Source organism: Hemibagrus wyckioides, linkage group LG25, assembly GCF_019097595.1.
Source record: "Hemibagrus wyckioides isolate EC202008001 linkage group LG25, SWU_Hwy_1.0, whole genome shotgun sequence".
NCBI lineage: Eukaryota > Metazoa > Chordata > Actinopteri > Siluriformes > Bagridae > Hemibagrus > Hemibagrus wyckioides.
In genome coordinates, this window is record NC_080734.1 from 796,079 (window position 1) to 813,608 (window position 17,530).

Consider the following 17,530-nt stretch of genomic DNA (forward strand, 5'->3'; position numbering starts at 1 on the left):
TTATCTTATTTTATTTCACTTACATTCCAGTACACATGTTCTTTTCTTTATTTTTTCGGCGCTAAGTGTCCCGTGTTCTTTTGTGTTGTCTTTCTTGTCTTTTGTCTTGTCTATGTTCTGTTTGCACCTAGCTGCACACTGTGCACTTTACATGGCTAAGACAATCTCCTGTCCTAGCTCTGTGGTGGTGTTTTGTGTTGAACTCTTTGTTGTTGTATGTTTCTGTAGCACCAGGTCCTGGAGAAACGCTGTTTCAGTTCACTCTGTACTGCGTCAGATATATGTGGGGGAAATGACAATAAAGCTTCTTGAATCTTGAATTGAATCTTGAGACAAAACAACTGCTGAGCGTCAGTGAACTGACGTCTTGTTTTCTAAATCTCATGGAGTGACAGAACTGAAGATGTGGCATAAAAGGTGACAGAATCATCTATAAACTATTAGGAGATGATGAGAAACCATTAAAACAGTAGCAAGCTGTGGAGTTGGTAAATATAGGATCAGGGATGGGGAAAAATCAACGACAACAAAATAACATGACAGAACAAAAGATCTAGTATATGACCTCACAGATGGGAGAGAACTGTTATACCACACTGATCTGATCAGGCATAACATTATGACCACCTGCCTAATATTGGTTCTCCTTTTGCTGCCCAAACAGCTCTGACCCGTCCTGCACTGTGTATTCTGACCCCTTTCTATCAGAACCAGCATTAACTTCTTCAGCAGTTTGATCAACAGTAGCTCGTCTGTTGGATCGGATCACACGGGCCAGCCTTCTCTCCCCACGTGCATCAGTGAGCCTTGACTGCCCATGACCCTGTCACCGGTTCACCACTGTTCCTTCCTTGTACTAATTTTGATAGATACTGACCACTGCAGACCGGGAACACCCCACAAGAGCTGCAGTTTTGGAGATGCTCTGATCCAGTGGTCTAGACATCACAATTTGGTAGTTTTGGTCAAACTCACTCAAATCCTTACACTTGTCCATTTTTCCTGCTTCTAACATCAACTTTGAGGACAAAATGTTCACTTGGTGTCTAATATCCTAATCACCATTAAGTGAAATTCTGTCAGGCTTTGATACAGTTAAAGGAAGTTTGAGAGTTCAGTTCTACAGTTACTGACTGATTTGGGGTCTGTATACAGGGAGAATAGCAAACAAAGGAGAAAAGGTGAAGTCATGTGTCATCAACAACAACAACAACAACAAGGCACAGATAATAAAATATAAAAAAGAAAGATATTGTGTGTGTGTGTGTGTTGTTGTTGTGTGTGTGTGTGTGTGTGTGTGTGCACACTTGTCCTTAGTTTTAAATTAAGAAAAATACATTGAATAAATGTATTGTATTTTAAAGTAAAAACTTTTTTTACTTGTAATTGTTTGACTTTTTAAGAGTTAAATTAATGTAATAATATACACATATTATATAAAGATGTAATGTCACAGCCTCAGCTGAGTGTTTATGTGATTAAGAAAGTGTTTCGTTCTATCCTGGATTTTTTAAATATTATTAAATACCAGCATTTTTAAGCATTAACTATTTTAATAATAACACATTTCTGTCTCTGATACGAACTGAATTTGGGAATTAAATATTTCTGTCTCTTTACATAAAGAGATGCTGCAGGTCATAAAGCAAAATCAACAGCGACATCAAGTGGTGACAAACTGTAACAACAACAGACCAGCTCTGTGCTGATGCGATATCCTGTCCTACAGCTTGAGTGTTCCAGCTACTGCTAGAGATAATTAATCACCACTTTCTGACCAATCAGGGTGCAGAATTCACTGTGGTGTAATTAGAATCAGTGCATTGGTCTGTTATATAAAAAACCCAGTGATGAACTAATAACAAAACTTAAAACAAAATTTAATAACAAAAAAAGTTGCCATTGTTGGGCCCTTGAGCAAGGCCCTTAACCCTTTCTGCTCCAGGGGCTGTATCATGGCTGACCCTGTGCTCTGACTCCAACTTCCAAGGATGGGATATGCAAAAATTTTTTTTACTGTGCTGTAATCAGAGGTGGAAAGTAACAAAGTACAAATGCTTTGTTACTGTACTTAAGTAGATTTTTCAGGTATCTGTACTTTACTTGAGTATTTATTTTTCTGATGACCTTTTACTTATACTCCCGACATTTAAACACAAATATCTGTACTTTCTACTCCTTACATTATCAAAACATGCTCGTTACTTTTTCAACCTCCACAGATAACGACACGACATAAAAGACGTAACTAACTACAGAGGGAAATCGAGTGAGCGAACGGGTTATGATAGAGAGAAAACTTGCAGCGCGACATGGAGGAAGAAAGGGATACAGGGAGTATTGCCGAGTCAGACGACTATGCAGCAGACTCGGAAAAGCAAGACATTCCCCATCCATGGCCGTATTTAAAAGAACTGTTCGATGTTGTTGGCTCCATGAATGATTCATGGCGAATGCGTTGTGTCTTGTGCCAACCTAAAACCCATGAGCTTCTGGCGTACAAAAATTCGCCGTCTAATCTGAAAAAACACATAATGGTAAAGTGTATTTACAGTTGTATTTATTAGCTTATTTAGCATTTTATGGAAGTCAGTTTACAACCTTTACCAATGCTATGGGAACACATTTTTTGATAGTATAGAGCTAACACTAGCTAGCATTTTGCTGAATAAAAAACAGTAACCCTCACTTAATTGCTGTTGTCCCACTGACTTTACTCTTTGGGGCTATCTGCTAGAAAACCCCTCTTGGGTAGGTTTAGGGGTGAATAGTGGTTTGGGTTAAAATTAAGAAAGAAAAGTTTTTTATGACACCCTTGTATGTCTGTGTTTTCTGTATGTGTTTATGTATATAACTCACTCCCAGAGAAAGCATGTGAATTACTTGGAGAGATACAAAAACCTTACTGCATCTACTTTGAAGAGGAAGTCATCCTCAGATGAAGGCCCATCCAAGCAGCTTAAATTGTGCGAAACCAAGAGAGTTTCACAGAAAAGTGAAAAGTGTGGATGAAGCCATCATGAACTTTGTCATTCAAGGTCTGCTCCCTCTCAGTATTGTCCAGCAGCAGGGTTTTACAACTCTTGTGCATCACCTGCAACCAGATGTGGTTGTAATGTCCCGAGGTACCATAAAAAACAAAGTTGACAAAGCAACACTGGAAATGAAGAATAATCTGAAGGCTGCTGTGAGTGAGATTGAGTTCATTGCTACCACTACAGACTGCTGGACAGCACACAGACGGAGTTTCCTCGGGGTCACAGCACACTGGATAGAGCCTGAAACAATGGACAGATGCTCTGCTGCATTAGCATGCAAACAGCTCAAAGGATCACACACATTTTCTGCACTTGCTGGTGCCCTGAATGACATTCACACAGAGTATAACATCCGCGACAAGATTGAGCGTACAACCACTGATAATGGCTCTAATTTTCTCAAAGCTTTTCGAGTCTACGGAGAGCTGGATGAAAATAATAACCAGAAGTTGCAACTAGAAGAGGCAAGGCCACACGAATCAGTAGCAAGAGAGAACAATGAAAAAGAGGAAGATGAGGAAAAGACTGACTATCTTGAGTTTGTTGAAGCAGGAAACTTGTTGGAAGAAGATGATGGCCTGGAATTCCAACTTCCAGAGCATCATCGCTGTGCCTGCCACCTTCTGAACCTGGTGTCAACAGTTGATGTTTCAGAGGCAAATGCCAACTCTGTCTACAGGCGACTCTCTCGTTCAGCATTTTCAAAGTGCTGGAGTTTATGGAACAAAAGTGGACGATCCACTGCAGCTGCTGAGATAATTAAAGAAAAATGCGAACTCCAGCTCTTGAGGCCAAATGAGATGAGGTGGAATTCTCTTTCCTGGGTTTGGAGAGGATCATGAGGATCATGAGAGAGGAAGGAGAAGGAGCCATTACAGCTGTGTGCAGTGCGCTAAAAATTCCCATGTTAGTAGCTTACATTTTCCCACCTCTGTGACTGTTATTAATAAGTTAATGTTAATTCCATTACATGTGTGTGCAATATACATATGTCATGTGTTACATGTTTGACTTTTTGTAGGCACTTACATGTTTTGTTGTAAACATTTTCTGACAGGTTCACTCCTGCTGAGATTGCTTTTCTCACAGAATATGTCAAGATGATGAGCCCATTTGCAAAGGCTATTGATGTTCTTCAGGGAGAGGCCAGTGTGCAGATGGGATGGCTGGTACCCACAATAACAGTTCTCAAGACTAAGCTACAGAACCTTAAACATTCTTCCAAGTTCTGTGTGCCTTTAGTAGATGCTCTTCAAGCAGGACTTGAAAGATGCTTGCTGATCCAGAGCTGACTGCTGCTGCCATGCTTGTCCCCAAGTTCAGGACATGCTGGACAAGTGACGACAACATCTTAAAACTTGGTATGTGTTAAAACATTTGCTTAATGCTTTACATTTTTTTGAAGATAACAGAGGAAATATTGGAATCTTAATTATCCATAACATGCTTGGTAATTGTCATACAATAACAAGTGAAAGTCACATTCATTTTTGCAAACAAATTACAATCCTATGCTAATCATTTTCTGTTTCAAAAATTATTTTTCAAAACGTGTTAGCATAAAAATATTGGAAGTAGTTCATGATAAAGGGTACAAATCATACACTTAAGTAACGGTTAACTAATTCATGATTCTTGATGATATAATGCCTGAATTAATATAGGATGCATCATGAAGTTAATGACATTTAATTTAATGATCAAGTCATTATCAAGACTTCCTGTGATTAGTTAGTAGATCATCAGTTGAGGAATGTAAAATGAGTTACTTCATACATCAACTGATATGCAACAAGTTAGCTGGATTCCAGTTACATACGTTTATTTATGTAACTGTATTTATGTAATCTTATTCTATGTAAATATCTGCATCCTTTTATTATGATTATGTTTGAGTTTGAATAAAAGATGGCTTCAAATTTCTATTAGAAGAGGCATTGAGGCTAAGCAAATAAATGTTAAAATTTATGCGACTGTAATGTGTAAACTGTAATGTAACTGTCCAGCTAATTGATAGCATATAATATACTAAGTAACTAACATTATTTAGCTGATGATCACATTAACTGTGAGCTGATCACATAAAAATGTAGTGACATGAACATTTGTTAATAGTGAGCACCAGGAATTTATGATACATCCTTACTTATTATACTTATACTAATTATATACAATTACTTGAGTATATAATTTGAACCGTTATCGTAAAAGTATTGTCAAATATTGGAGTCTAATTCCATGATCTGTTTTTATCAAGGTATTACAAATGGAAAAAAACCTTCTATGGTTTTGTATTCCATAGGCCTTGACTTTATCAAAAGTCATCTGAAGGAGCAACCCATGGTGCATCCAAGTGACCATTCCCATGCTTCAGAGGAGGAGGACTTCTTTCCCCCATCAAGCAGCAAAATGCTCAAGAAAACTCCAAGCAGCTAGAGTCCTACCTAGCCTGTCCAGATGATACCATGGACGTCCTGAAATCTTTCCCAGCAGTCTGCACCTTGTCACTAAAGCTCAACACACCCCTACCTGCCTCAGCTGCCTGCGAAAGGCTTTTTAGCACTGGAGGACTAAAAGAGCACGCCTTGATTCAAAGAACTTGGAGAACCAGCTTCTGCTGAGGCTGAATAAAAGATTTTGGTAGTTCTGTAGAGATGAGTGAATTTCTCAAAAAAAAGACTTGATTAGACTTAAAGTTTCCATTGTTGATCATATAATGTTTCAAGTTCTTTTGCTGAAATAGAAAACAGGTTTGCACATTGCCATGAAGTAAGGCTGCCAAATTTTTACAATACAAATTCTGTTTAAAAGTAATTTATGTTAAGTATAGTACTGAGAGTGCCAAAGTTGTTAAAAATAATCCAGATGCTCATGGAGGACTTCTGGTCAGTTCAGTCTTGATTATATTTAACTTGCAGCAAACTGACTGTGTCCAGTAATTTTGTTCCCTGCAGGTTGTTAATAAAAGAAGCAGAATTTCCTGCTTTTGTGCCGAACTTTTTTAGTTTTCAAAACATGTATTGTGTGTCATTGACGGGAAAAAATTTTTACTTTTTACTTTTTTATTTTAGTATATTTCAGACCCTGTACTTTCTTACTTTTACTTGAGTAAAGAAGTTGAATCAGTACTTCTTCTTTTTTCACATAAGTATCTGTACTTTTACAGATAGATTAAGTATAGACTGTGAGTACTTTTGCCACCTTTGGCTGTAATGTAGATGTGACAAATAAAGGCAATTTCTATTTGCTATTTCTAAACTGTGGTGTATTTTCCTGAATTCTTTATTGATTTTGATTTATAATCATCACAACTCATGCATCTGTTCACAGAATTTCCTTCTCCTTCTTGATCTTTTTTGAAGCATGTTTTCCTGTCACAGGTCAGTGATAAAGAAGTGATGAGAAAGTAAGGACTGCTGTAACTTCGGTAAATTAGTAAATTACACCAATGTTTGTTTTAACGAGCCTCAGCAGTCTCATTAAGGAGTAATTACAGTAATACCTTGACTTATGAGTTTAATTGGTTCTGTGTCCGAGCTCGTAACTCAATTTGCTCGTATATCAAATTAAATTTCTCCATTAAAATGAAGTGAAATGCTATTAATCCGTTCCAGCCCCCCAAAAAACACACCAATTTTTTTTGTGTCTTTAAATAAGAAAAATGTACTTTATAAATAACAAATAATGTATAAAAAAATAATAATACATAATAAAAGAGAATGTAAAGAAATAAACTGGTTTTATTAAGTGTATTTACACTGAAGATGCTGGCGGAGGGGGAGGAGATTGGCGGAGGAGGGGGGCGGAGTTTTTCATTTTGAGCTCTATTGCTTAACTTACTCACTACACACTTAATGCTACAATTAATTAAATTTAACTTACACACTATGCTACACTTTATCGCTAAACTTAATTGCTACTTTTTATTTATTTATTTATTTTTCACTTCACTTAATCATCTTCTTCTCTGACTTTTGCCTTTTTCTCCACACTTTCCTCGCTTTCTCTTGCAGGGCGTTTCAATAAAAACCTGTCCAAGGAGGTTTGTTTCTTCCTGTCTTTCAAAATGTTTGGAAAATGAGTGATGAAGTGTCTTTACACAGCACCAATGCACGACCTGGAGAGATCACCACGTGGACTGACCGCTCGCTGGGTGACCGAGTGGTGGGTGGAGTAAGCTCGTAAGTCAAGGTTTCACTGTATGTTTATACTGAAGTCACTCTCTCATCCTGGATCTCTCAGACACTTCCTGATATATTTATCAATGTGTTTCTGAAACTCTACGAGATGTTTATCATACTCTTAAACACAGATATGATGATATGAAGCTGAAAACTGGCTCAAATTCTCAATTAATGCTTTAATCAGACTATAGATTCTCATCACTGTACACACGCTGGAATAAATTTAACAAATTCAAACTCAACTAACACATTAAAATGTTTAATGATGAATTTTAGAGTCTTATGTAAAATGTACTTGGAATAGCTTCCTCCAGATTTTCTCTTATTATTCTTTCAGGTTTCATCAGAAGGTGTTGATCTTCTCGGGGAAATGATGACTGGTATAACTGATTTTATAACATTTCTCATTTCCTCAAAAGTGTACAATAAATGTAGAGTAAAACAAACAAACAAACAAACAAAAAAATTAACACAACTAAATAAAACCAACTTACCAGCTACTGTTTTTTCAAGCTTTCATCTTTATCAAGTTTACAAAGAAAAGTCCACCCCCCCCCCCCCCAATTTTTTTAAGCAAGTCTACTTCATTGAAGTTGATGAATAACCACTCATGGTCCACTTTATTAGGAACATGCTGATCTAGAAGACTTACAACCAAATGAAATCTGCAAATTCACAGAGGAATTCAGAATATGGCCCTGAAGGTTTGTAAATAACAATTATTGACTCGATTAACTTATTTTTTGTGCCTACATAAGTTATTATGGTAGTTACAAGATAGAATAAACAACTTCACCCGTGTTGAATTCATGTCTGGGTTTTTGTGTGGTGCCTAACTTATCATCATGAATAAGTGCACCACCTCCTCCCCTGCCTGTTAGGCGTGGCTGATGTACAGCTGGACAAAACTCACGAGGAGCAGGCCAAAATACCTTTGGACAGATGCAGATATCTCAAATCGCTTAATTGCAGTGATTGCCTCAAAACGTTGTGCAACAAAATATTATAAAGTTAATTGTACCATTATTTTTGTTCAGGAAAGTTTCAGTAGTTTTTTTTTTTTAAAAAAAAAAAACAATTCAATAGCAATGTCTGATTTTCATAAGTCACTTTTTTTTTTAATTATTACTTTTGTAATAGTATAATATTATTACCTTTTGTTCACTATAATCTAGATCTATGCTAATCAGGTCACTAAAACAATTTTTTGAGTGTTTATAAATGTTTGTTTAGCTTGGGGAAAAGACTTGGTCTCTATATTGTGAATTCTGGGTCTGGACTTGTTGCAGCTAGCAGACAGTGGGATTAGCCTGCTTGTCTTCCCCCTGTCCCTGGCTCTAGACCTGCTATAATATTATATTAATGCTATTTTTAATATATACTTAACTTTAAAATGGAAACTAAAGACATTTTGTTGAATAAAATACCAAAGTTCATAAATTATATAAATGATTTTAATACAGCAAAAAAAAAAAAACCCTTTAAAATCAGTCAAAAAATGCTGTGAATTGAAGAATGTTTGTATTAATTTTCTAAAACAAACTGCTATGTTCATTAATGCCTAACTGTCCTCACATGGGCATAAATGAACACAATCACTCTGTCTGATATCTCCTCAAAGATCTGTTCATCAAGCATTCTCAGTGATTTCTTCATCAAAGTCCAAAAGCCCCAGAAACCTGTCTCACTCCATAAAGAAGATACAAATACAATGTTACAACCCAGGAGGCACGGGTTGTGTTGTGTGTCCTGTGTTTTGTGCTTGCTTCTTTAGGTTGGTCCACTCCGTACTCCGGCCCGGGCTTTCCTGTTGGTCCAGCTACTCCACCTTCAATCAGTAATGGCAACCCAATAAAGCCGGGATGGAGGCCCGCACTGGCAGCTTCATTGCTCATTCGAATTTGGTGGTTGTGTTGTGTGTTTTGTGTCGTGGTTTTGCTTTTGCTAACCCGGTTTGATCCATGCCCATCTTGATGTTGAGTTTGATCCATTCCCTATTTTTGTTCTGGTTGCCTCGGTTGTAAATATGCTCTTCTAAATATTGCTACCTTGTATATCTAACCGGTAATAGGGGTGTGACTGCCATTTTTGTTTGGGAGTGGGCATTTTGTCTCTGTTTTCTTGGTATGGACTTTAGGGAAGGTAAATGTCTTTTTGTTTGTTTTTTTGTGTATAGGTTAGCTAGTTTCCATCCAGAGGGTTTCTGTTTGTTATTTTGGCCTTGGTCCACCCTGAAGTTCTCTCCAGTTCACTGTGTTGTAGATATATCACTACATTTATAATATATCCACTTTATTTCACCGCTGTGTGTGTGTCGCTACTCTACCCATGTCTGTTCCATCCCATACACATATCTGTTAAACCCCGTGCCATTTCTCACGCTGTGCGTCCCAACCCTAGACTGGGTCATAACAACAAATATCTATATAATATTCTCTTGTGTGTTGTGCTTTTATGAATCAGTGTTACACATAATGCATATCACATTTTCTCCAGATCTTTATTGAATTTAGTTTTTGCAGATTTTCATGAACTGTTTCCAGCCCAAGTGTCAAGACATATGGATGAATAATTAATCTTCATAGATGTCATTCTTCCTGCCGGTAGGTCATTAGATCCTCTCATAAGTGCGCACAGATACAATATCCCCAAGTATAAAAGTCTAAAAAATATAATAAATATACTATTATCCCTGATTTTATAAAGCATATAAAACACACAAACAGAAATCAGTAAATGTAGAAATATTCTCACTATAATCAGTTTCCCGTCCTGGATCTCACTGATGGTTGTGGCCTCTTTACCGTCCCACTTCTGCAGATGTATAAGTTTACCTCCTTCCAGGTTCAAAACAGACTGAAAACAGTTTGTTATTTTAGGAGACGTCAAAGTCCACAATAGAGGGTGTAAAATCTTAGATATTGTACTATGAATGTAATACATTTTAAAATTTCTGATTTCAGGAAACTCTGCTGTTTAGTGAACTTACTTTGCAGACTCTGAAGTCTATGGTGCTTTCGTCGAATTCCTCACCCAGTTTGAATGTGAAGGTGAAAGTTCTGTTTGTGGCCTCGTACATTTTAGTTTTTTTGACTATATAATCTCCATCTTGTGAAAATATGACCACTGCTTTCATGTTTTGTCCGTACTCTTTCATCGCAGGTGGAAGGCCTATGAAAAAAAATGCTTAATAAAAGATTGTTTAAAATCTAAACAAAAATATTCTTTAAATGATAAAATAAAATGACTCAAAAATATCATGAAAAGAGCTGGGATTATAAATCATTATAAACACTGAGAGTGAGATTATAAATCATTATAAACACAGAGAGTGGGATTATAAATCATTATAAACACTGAGAGTGGGATTATAAATCATTATAAACACTGAGAGTGGGATTATAAATCATTATAAACACTGAGAGTGGGATTATAAATCATTATAAACACTGAGAGTGAGATTATAAATCATTATAAACACAGAGAGTGGGATTATAAATCATTATAAACACTGAGAGTGGGATTATAAATCATTATAAACACCAGAGAGTGGGATTATAAATCATTATAAACACTGAGAGTGGGATTATAAATCATTATAAACACTTACCGAGTGCTTCCATGTATTTTTCGAAATTGTCACTAGTGACCAGTGTCCAGCTGCCGAAAAATGCATCCATTTTGAAATGATATTATTATTATTTCACTCAGGACAGCAAAATTTTTTCACTTCTGTAAATTATACAGTGCACCAAGATTATTTATACTTTTTTGTGTAGTGAGGCGGGGCTGGTGAGGTGGGAAAGGGGAGGATTTATGAAGTTGGAAATGTTTAAACTGATAAATGTTAATTCAGCTTTAATATTTTCATAACGGCTTTGCTGATCTTTGTGATTCCCATAGTCAGACTCATAAACTAAGGACAATTTGAATTTTTTATTAATTAATTATTCTATTATTTTGAAATTTGTTTATAATTTGAAAGGAACCTTGAGAAAAAGGTTGCAAAAATGTAAATCAGTCATCAGAATCCATGGGATCTGAGACAGAATTACTATTATATATTTTTAACTTTTCATTCGTAAATTGTTAAATGTTACACTTTTTTACATGAATTTGTATTTGGGTTATTATCAGCCCTGATGATGAGGAATAAACATATTCTAGATTCTGAACATTGACTTAATTACAATGCTGTTTTCTTTACATTTATGTGCAATTGTATTTAATTTTATTAAGTATCTTTGTCAGAAAAAATATGTGATCTTTGCTTTCAGTAACTGGTGTGACACTGTCCTGGGTTTCTTTATTTTCAATTCAATTCAATTCAATTTATTTTCTATAGCACCTTTTACAATGAACATTGTCTCAAAGCAGCTTTACAAAAGAAGAGAAATGGAGAAAGGGGAGGGGAAAAATGAAAAAAAAAAAAAAAACTAAATAACTAGAAATAAAAATAAATTAATTTATTAAACTATTTTATCCTTAATTTATTTTATCCCTAATGTGGCGAGGGTGGTAAGGAAAAAGTCTCTGAGATGATATGAGGAAGAAACCTTGAGAAGGGAACCCATCCTCATTTGGGTGACACTAAACAGTAAATAATGTAACTGTAACTGATTAATGTCCTTTCTACAACAGAAATCAATGACCCATGAGGAACTATTAGGTCAGTGTAGTTTCTAAGGTCATTAAAAACACTAGTTCTTTGCTGTCACGGGCTGACAGACGAAATGGCAGATCTGTGATGGTGTGAAAGTCCCCAAGTGGCTCTGTCCATGTTTTGTATATTTTGTTGGTTTTATTCTTCATTTCTCTCACACAGATCTGTGCTGCTCAGTTCTGTCCCTTTCTCATGCAACAACATTTACAAAAATGTTCCTTACAAATTATATGACTGACAAGAACTTAAAAAGTAGAAAAAGTAGAATCTTTGAAATATTAAAAAGAATTTCTTAAGTTTTGGTTTGTTCTGCTTTAATTAAATTTTATATTAATGTATTTTATTTGATATAAAATGAAGAGGAAACCTGGAGATAACCAGACTGAAAATTTAACCTCATGCTCATCATATCATCTCAGAGTGGGATTATAAATCATTATAGACACCAGAGAGTGGGATTATAAATCATTATAAACACAGAGAGTGGGATTATAAATCATTATAGACACCAGAGAGTCTGATTATAAATCATTGTAAATACAGAGAGTGGGATTATAAATCATTATAAACACAGAGAGTGGGATTATAAATCATTATAAACACTGAGAGTGGGATTATAAATCATTATAAACACTGAGAGTGGGATTATAAATCATTATAAACACTGAGAGTGGGGTTATAAATCATTATAAACACTGAGAGTGGGATTATAAATCATTATAAACACTGAGAGTGGGATTATAAATCATTATAAACACTGAGAGTGGGATTATAAATCATTATAAACACCGAGAGTGGGATTATAAATCATTATAAACACTGAGAGTGAGATTATAAATCATTATAAACACTGAGAGTGGGATTATAAATCATTATAAACATAGAGAGTGGGATTATAAATCATTATAAACACTGAGAGTGGGATTATAAATCATTATAAACACTGAGAGTGAGATTATAAATCATCATAAATACTGAGAGTGGGATTATAAATCATCATAAACACTGAGAGTGGGATTATAAATCATCATAAACACTGAGAGTGGGATTATAAATCATTATAAACACTGAGAGTTTGGTTATAAATCATTATAAACACAGAGTGGGATTATAAATCATTATAAACACTGTTCATCGAGAGTGGAGTTTGTGACTATTAACTGCAGACCGTTTTATTTACCACGGGAATTCACCACCGTATTCATTGTCGGAGGATAGACCGACAGATAGATAAGGTCCTTAATGGTGTGAGGTTGTGGCCAGTTCTTCACCGCTTCCACTTTGGACTGATCCATCGTGATGCCCCCTGCGGAGATGACATAGCCCAAGAACTGGATAATACGTCGGTGGAACTCGCACTTTTCAAGCTTAAGACAAAGCTGGTGACAGCGGAGACGGTTGAGCACCTGCTTGACATGACGAATATGCTCCGACCGGTTGGATGAATAAATGAGGATATCGTCTATGTACACAATCACGGACCGGTGGAGCAGGTCGCGGAAGACTTCATTCATAAAGTTCTGAAACACCGCGGGTGCATTGGAGAGACCGTAAGGCATGACTCTGTATTCATAGTGCCCAGAAGGTGTAATGAACGCAGTCTTACATTCGTCCCCGCGCCGAATGCGGATCAGGTTATAGGCGCTCCGCAGATCGAGTTTCGTGAAAAGGCGAGCTCCACGGAATTCCTCAAGTGCCGCAGGGACCAGAGGCAGGGGGTAAGTGAACTTTACTGTCTGCGAGTTCATATTTCTGTAATCGATGCACGGCCGGAGGCCTCCATCCTTTTTCGCCACAAAAAAGAAACTGGAAGCCGCCGGGGAGGTGGACGGACGTATAAAACCTTGACGTAGCACCTCCTGAACATACTCCTCCATAGCCCCTTACTCCGGGATGGACAGAGGGTAAACACGCCCCTTGGGCATCTTTGCATCGGGCAGAAGGGTGATGGCACAGTCCCAGGGTCGATGTGGGGGCAGGTTAGTAGCAGCTTTTTTACTGAATACATCCCTGTAACTCCCGTATTCCGCAGGGATGTCCACTTTGGCGGTCTGGTGAGGACTTTCTACACTGGTTGCCCCCAGTATGCCGGTCATGGGATTCGGGATGGGGAGTGCATGTAGGCATGACCGTAAGCAATCCATCGATCGATGCTCCCAGTGCTCCACCTGATGTAGGGCTGGTGGAGCACTAACCAGGGGCGCCCCAGGATGATGTCCACCCGGGCATCCTCCAACACCAGGAGTGAGAGCGTCTCCTCATGTAGACAGCCGAGTCGGAGGGTCACTTCTGGGGTGATCCATTGCACCAGCCCGTGACCCAGCGGTTTTCCCTGAATGGTCGTAATCCAGTAGCATGTCGGGCTTCGTAAACGTGGTATGTGACAGGTGGACAAGACACGAGAGGAGATGAAGTTCCCCGATGCGCCGGAATCAAACAGCACGGATACTGCGTGAAATTGAGACCCGTGCATTAGTGAGGCATCGTGATACCGCGGGTTGATTATTATAGAGCTGAGGTGGATTGTACTCACCGCTGGGCGGGGTGGATGGACTGGGCAGTTCTGGATGGAGTGATCAGGCTCTCCACAGTACAGACAGTCCACACTGGCGCCGGTGCTGCCGCTCGCTCACGGACAGATGGTACTCATCCGTCTGCATGGGCTCTGGTGCGAAGAATTCCTCCCGGGGTGAGGGATCGGACATGTTGTTCCCTTCGATGGTGAACACGGCGAGATGTTGGGACACACTCTGCGCCTTCAGTAGGAAGGACTCTAGGCTGGCAGAGTCGTCATATATAGCCATCTGCCTTCGGATGTCGGGCCGTAACCCCCGCCGGTAAGCAGCGAGTAGCACCGACTCATTCCAATCACTAGATGCCGCCAGCATGCGGAAGTGCAGCATGTACTCGCGGACAGTATCCTTTCCTTGCCGCAGAGTAAACAGCTCATCATGAACCAAAAGGGAAGACGTGCTTGCGCCGAAGACCGCCTTGAAGTGGCCAGGAAATCCGCTAAGGAGGCGAACACTGGGCTCTCGGATGTCCATAACACCTCTGCCCAGCATCTGGCCTCCCCGGACAGCAGCGAGAGGATGAAGGCGATCTTCGCGCGGTCGTCGGGGAACTGCAGGGGAGCAACCTCAAAGTAGAGTTGACACTGCATCACAAAACCGGCACATTCCGATACCTCACCCGAGAATAATGCTGGTTTGGCCACGGGAACCTCTGCGGACAGTACTGCTTGCTGTAGTGCGGCCGCCAGTGCCGCAACCGGATCAGGTGCAGGAGATGGGCCGGCTTGCGGCTGCTGCGGATCCTGCTGACCTTCTATCTGGCAGGTAGGACCCAGTTAACTTGTTGCAGGGCGAGTATTCTGTCAGAGTACACACACACTGGAAGCAGAGAGCAGGTTTAGCGCCACTTTAATGGAACACAGGTAGGCAAAAGGCAAAGTGTAACTAAGGAAGTAAGCAAAACTAAATGGAGCTGGCAAAAAGGCAAGTAGATGAAACACGCAGAAATAATTCTCTATGGCAAGAGAAGAGACTAGTGGCTGTCACTATCACAGTCTTAATACTCGCCGTTGTCCCTGATGAGTGAGCGCTTTAAATAGGCGCTGGGGTAAATTAGGTGCAGGTGAACTAATTACAACTCAGGTGACTGTGAGCGAGGTAGTGTTGGGACCGGCGTGCCCACGGCACTCCCTAAATTCCATCAGTATGTGGACTTTGCGAGGAGAGGAGCTAACACGCTGGATCTTATTTACACAAACACTCCTGGTGTGTATCGTGCGGAGCCCCGCCCCCACCTCGGCTACTCAGACCACATCTCTGTTATGTTGATTCCAGCATACAGACCACGTGTCAGACGCTCTAAACCGGTTCTGAAACAGATTATAACCTGGCCAGCAGGAGCCATCTCTGCTCTTCAGGACTGTTTTGAGTGCACTGACTGGGACATGTTTAGGGAGGCTGCAACCAATGGTGACACCACAGACTTGGAGGAGTACACGGCATCAGTGACCGGCTACATCGGGAAGTGCATCAATGACGTGACCGTCTCCAAGTCCATCACCACACACTAAAACCAGAAGCCATGGATGACCACAAAGGTGCATGCGCTGCTAAAATCCAGAGACTCTGCTTTCAGAACTGGAGACAAGGACGCCCTAAGAACAGCACGGGCTAAACTGTCTCGAGCCATCAGAGAGGCAAAGCACGCACACTCCCAGAGAATCCACGGCCACTTCCAGAGCAGCGGCGACACTTGGTGCATGTGGCAAGGCATCCAGTCCATCACCAACTACAGGCCAGCTCCACCTGCCTGTGACAGTGATGCCTCCCTTCCAGATGTGCTGAACAGCTTTTACACTCGGTTTGAGGCACATAACAATGTGACAGCAAGGAAGACCATCCCTTCTCCAGCAGACCAGGTGCTCTGTCTCACCACGTCTGGCGTGAGAAAAACTCTACACAGAGTTAACCCACAGAAAGCTGCTGGACCAGACAACATTCCTGGCAGAGTGCTCAGGTAATGTGCAGAACAGCTAGCGGATGTCTTCACAGACATCTTCAACATCTCCCTGAAGAGCACCGGTCCCAACGTGCCTAAATTCCACCACCATCATCCCCATGCCGTTGCACTCATGCCCATCATCATGAAGTGCTTCGAGAGGCTCATCATGAGACACATTAAGAACCTGCTGCCACCATCACTAGACCTCATGCAGTTTGCGTATCGTCCAAATTGCTCCAAAGACGATGCCATCAGTATAACCCTCCATCTGACCCTCACACACCTGGTCAATAAAGACACTTATGTTCGAATGCTGTTCATTGATTTCAGTTCAGCATTCAACACAATCATCCCTCAGCACCTGATAGAGAAGCTGAGTCTGCTGGGCATCAACACCTCCCTCTGCAACTGGATCCTGGATTTCCTGACTGGGAGACCTCAGTCAGACCGGATCGGGAACAGTATCTCCAGCACCACCACACTGAGCACTGGAGCTCCTCAGGGCTGTGTGCTCAGTCCACTGCTGTTCACTCTGCTGACTCACGACTGTGCAGCAATGCACAGCTCCAACCACATCGTCAAGTTCTCCGATGACACAACCGTGGTGGGTCTCATCAGCAAGAACGACGAGTCAGCATACAGAGAGGAGGTGCAACAACTAACAGCCTGGTAAAGCCAACAACCTGTCTCTGAACATGGAGAAAACAAAAGAGATGTTGACTTCGGTAGAGCACAGTGTGACTATTCTCCACTGAACATCGACGGTTCCAAGGTAGAAATCGGCGTATTTTATTATTTTTTTTCATGGACGCACATTATTTACTTGCATTCATGTAGGCATCTGTGTTCAGAAAATAGTCTACTTTTAATTTATGCAAAAATCATGTATACCGACCTTGTATCTGTGTTTTTGACCTCGAATTTCTTTGCCTATTTAACTTTTGGTTTCATTTGTTTTGCAGCTTGCTTTATCTTGTTTTTTTGGATCTCTGCCTTTGTCTGCTTTGTATTACAGCTTTTTTTTTTATTAAACTGTTATCTGCAAATGGATTCCAATTCAATTCAATTTATTTTGTATAGCCCCTTTTACAATGGACATTGTCTCAAAGCAGCTTTACAAAAGAAGAGAA

The 17,530-nt window shown here is 39.6% G+C and overlaps 1 protein-coding gene across 1 annotated transcript; it reads right to left on the bottom strand.

Moving 5' to 3' along the window:
- Positions 1–9,703: 9,703 nt before the first annotated feature.
- Positions 9,704–10,966, bottom strand: LOC131345789 (fatty acid-binding protein, brain-like). The gene is made up of 4 exons (XM_058378851.1): positions 10,833–10,966; positions 10,212–10,393; positions 9,977–10,078; positions 9,704–9,884 (listed from the first exon to the last, which is right to left on the bottom strand). Exons 1-4 carry the CDS (start codon positions 10,900–10,902, stop codon positions 9,834–9,836), a joined length of 405 nt encoding a protein of 134 aa, XP_058234834.1. The 5' UTR covers positions 10,903–10,966; the 3' UTR covers positions 9,704–9,833.
- Positions 10,967–17,530: the final 6,564 nt, after the last annotated feature.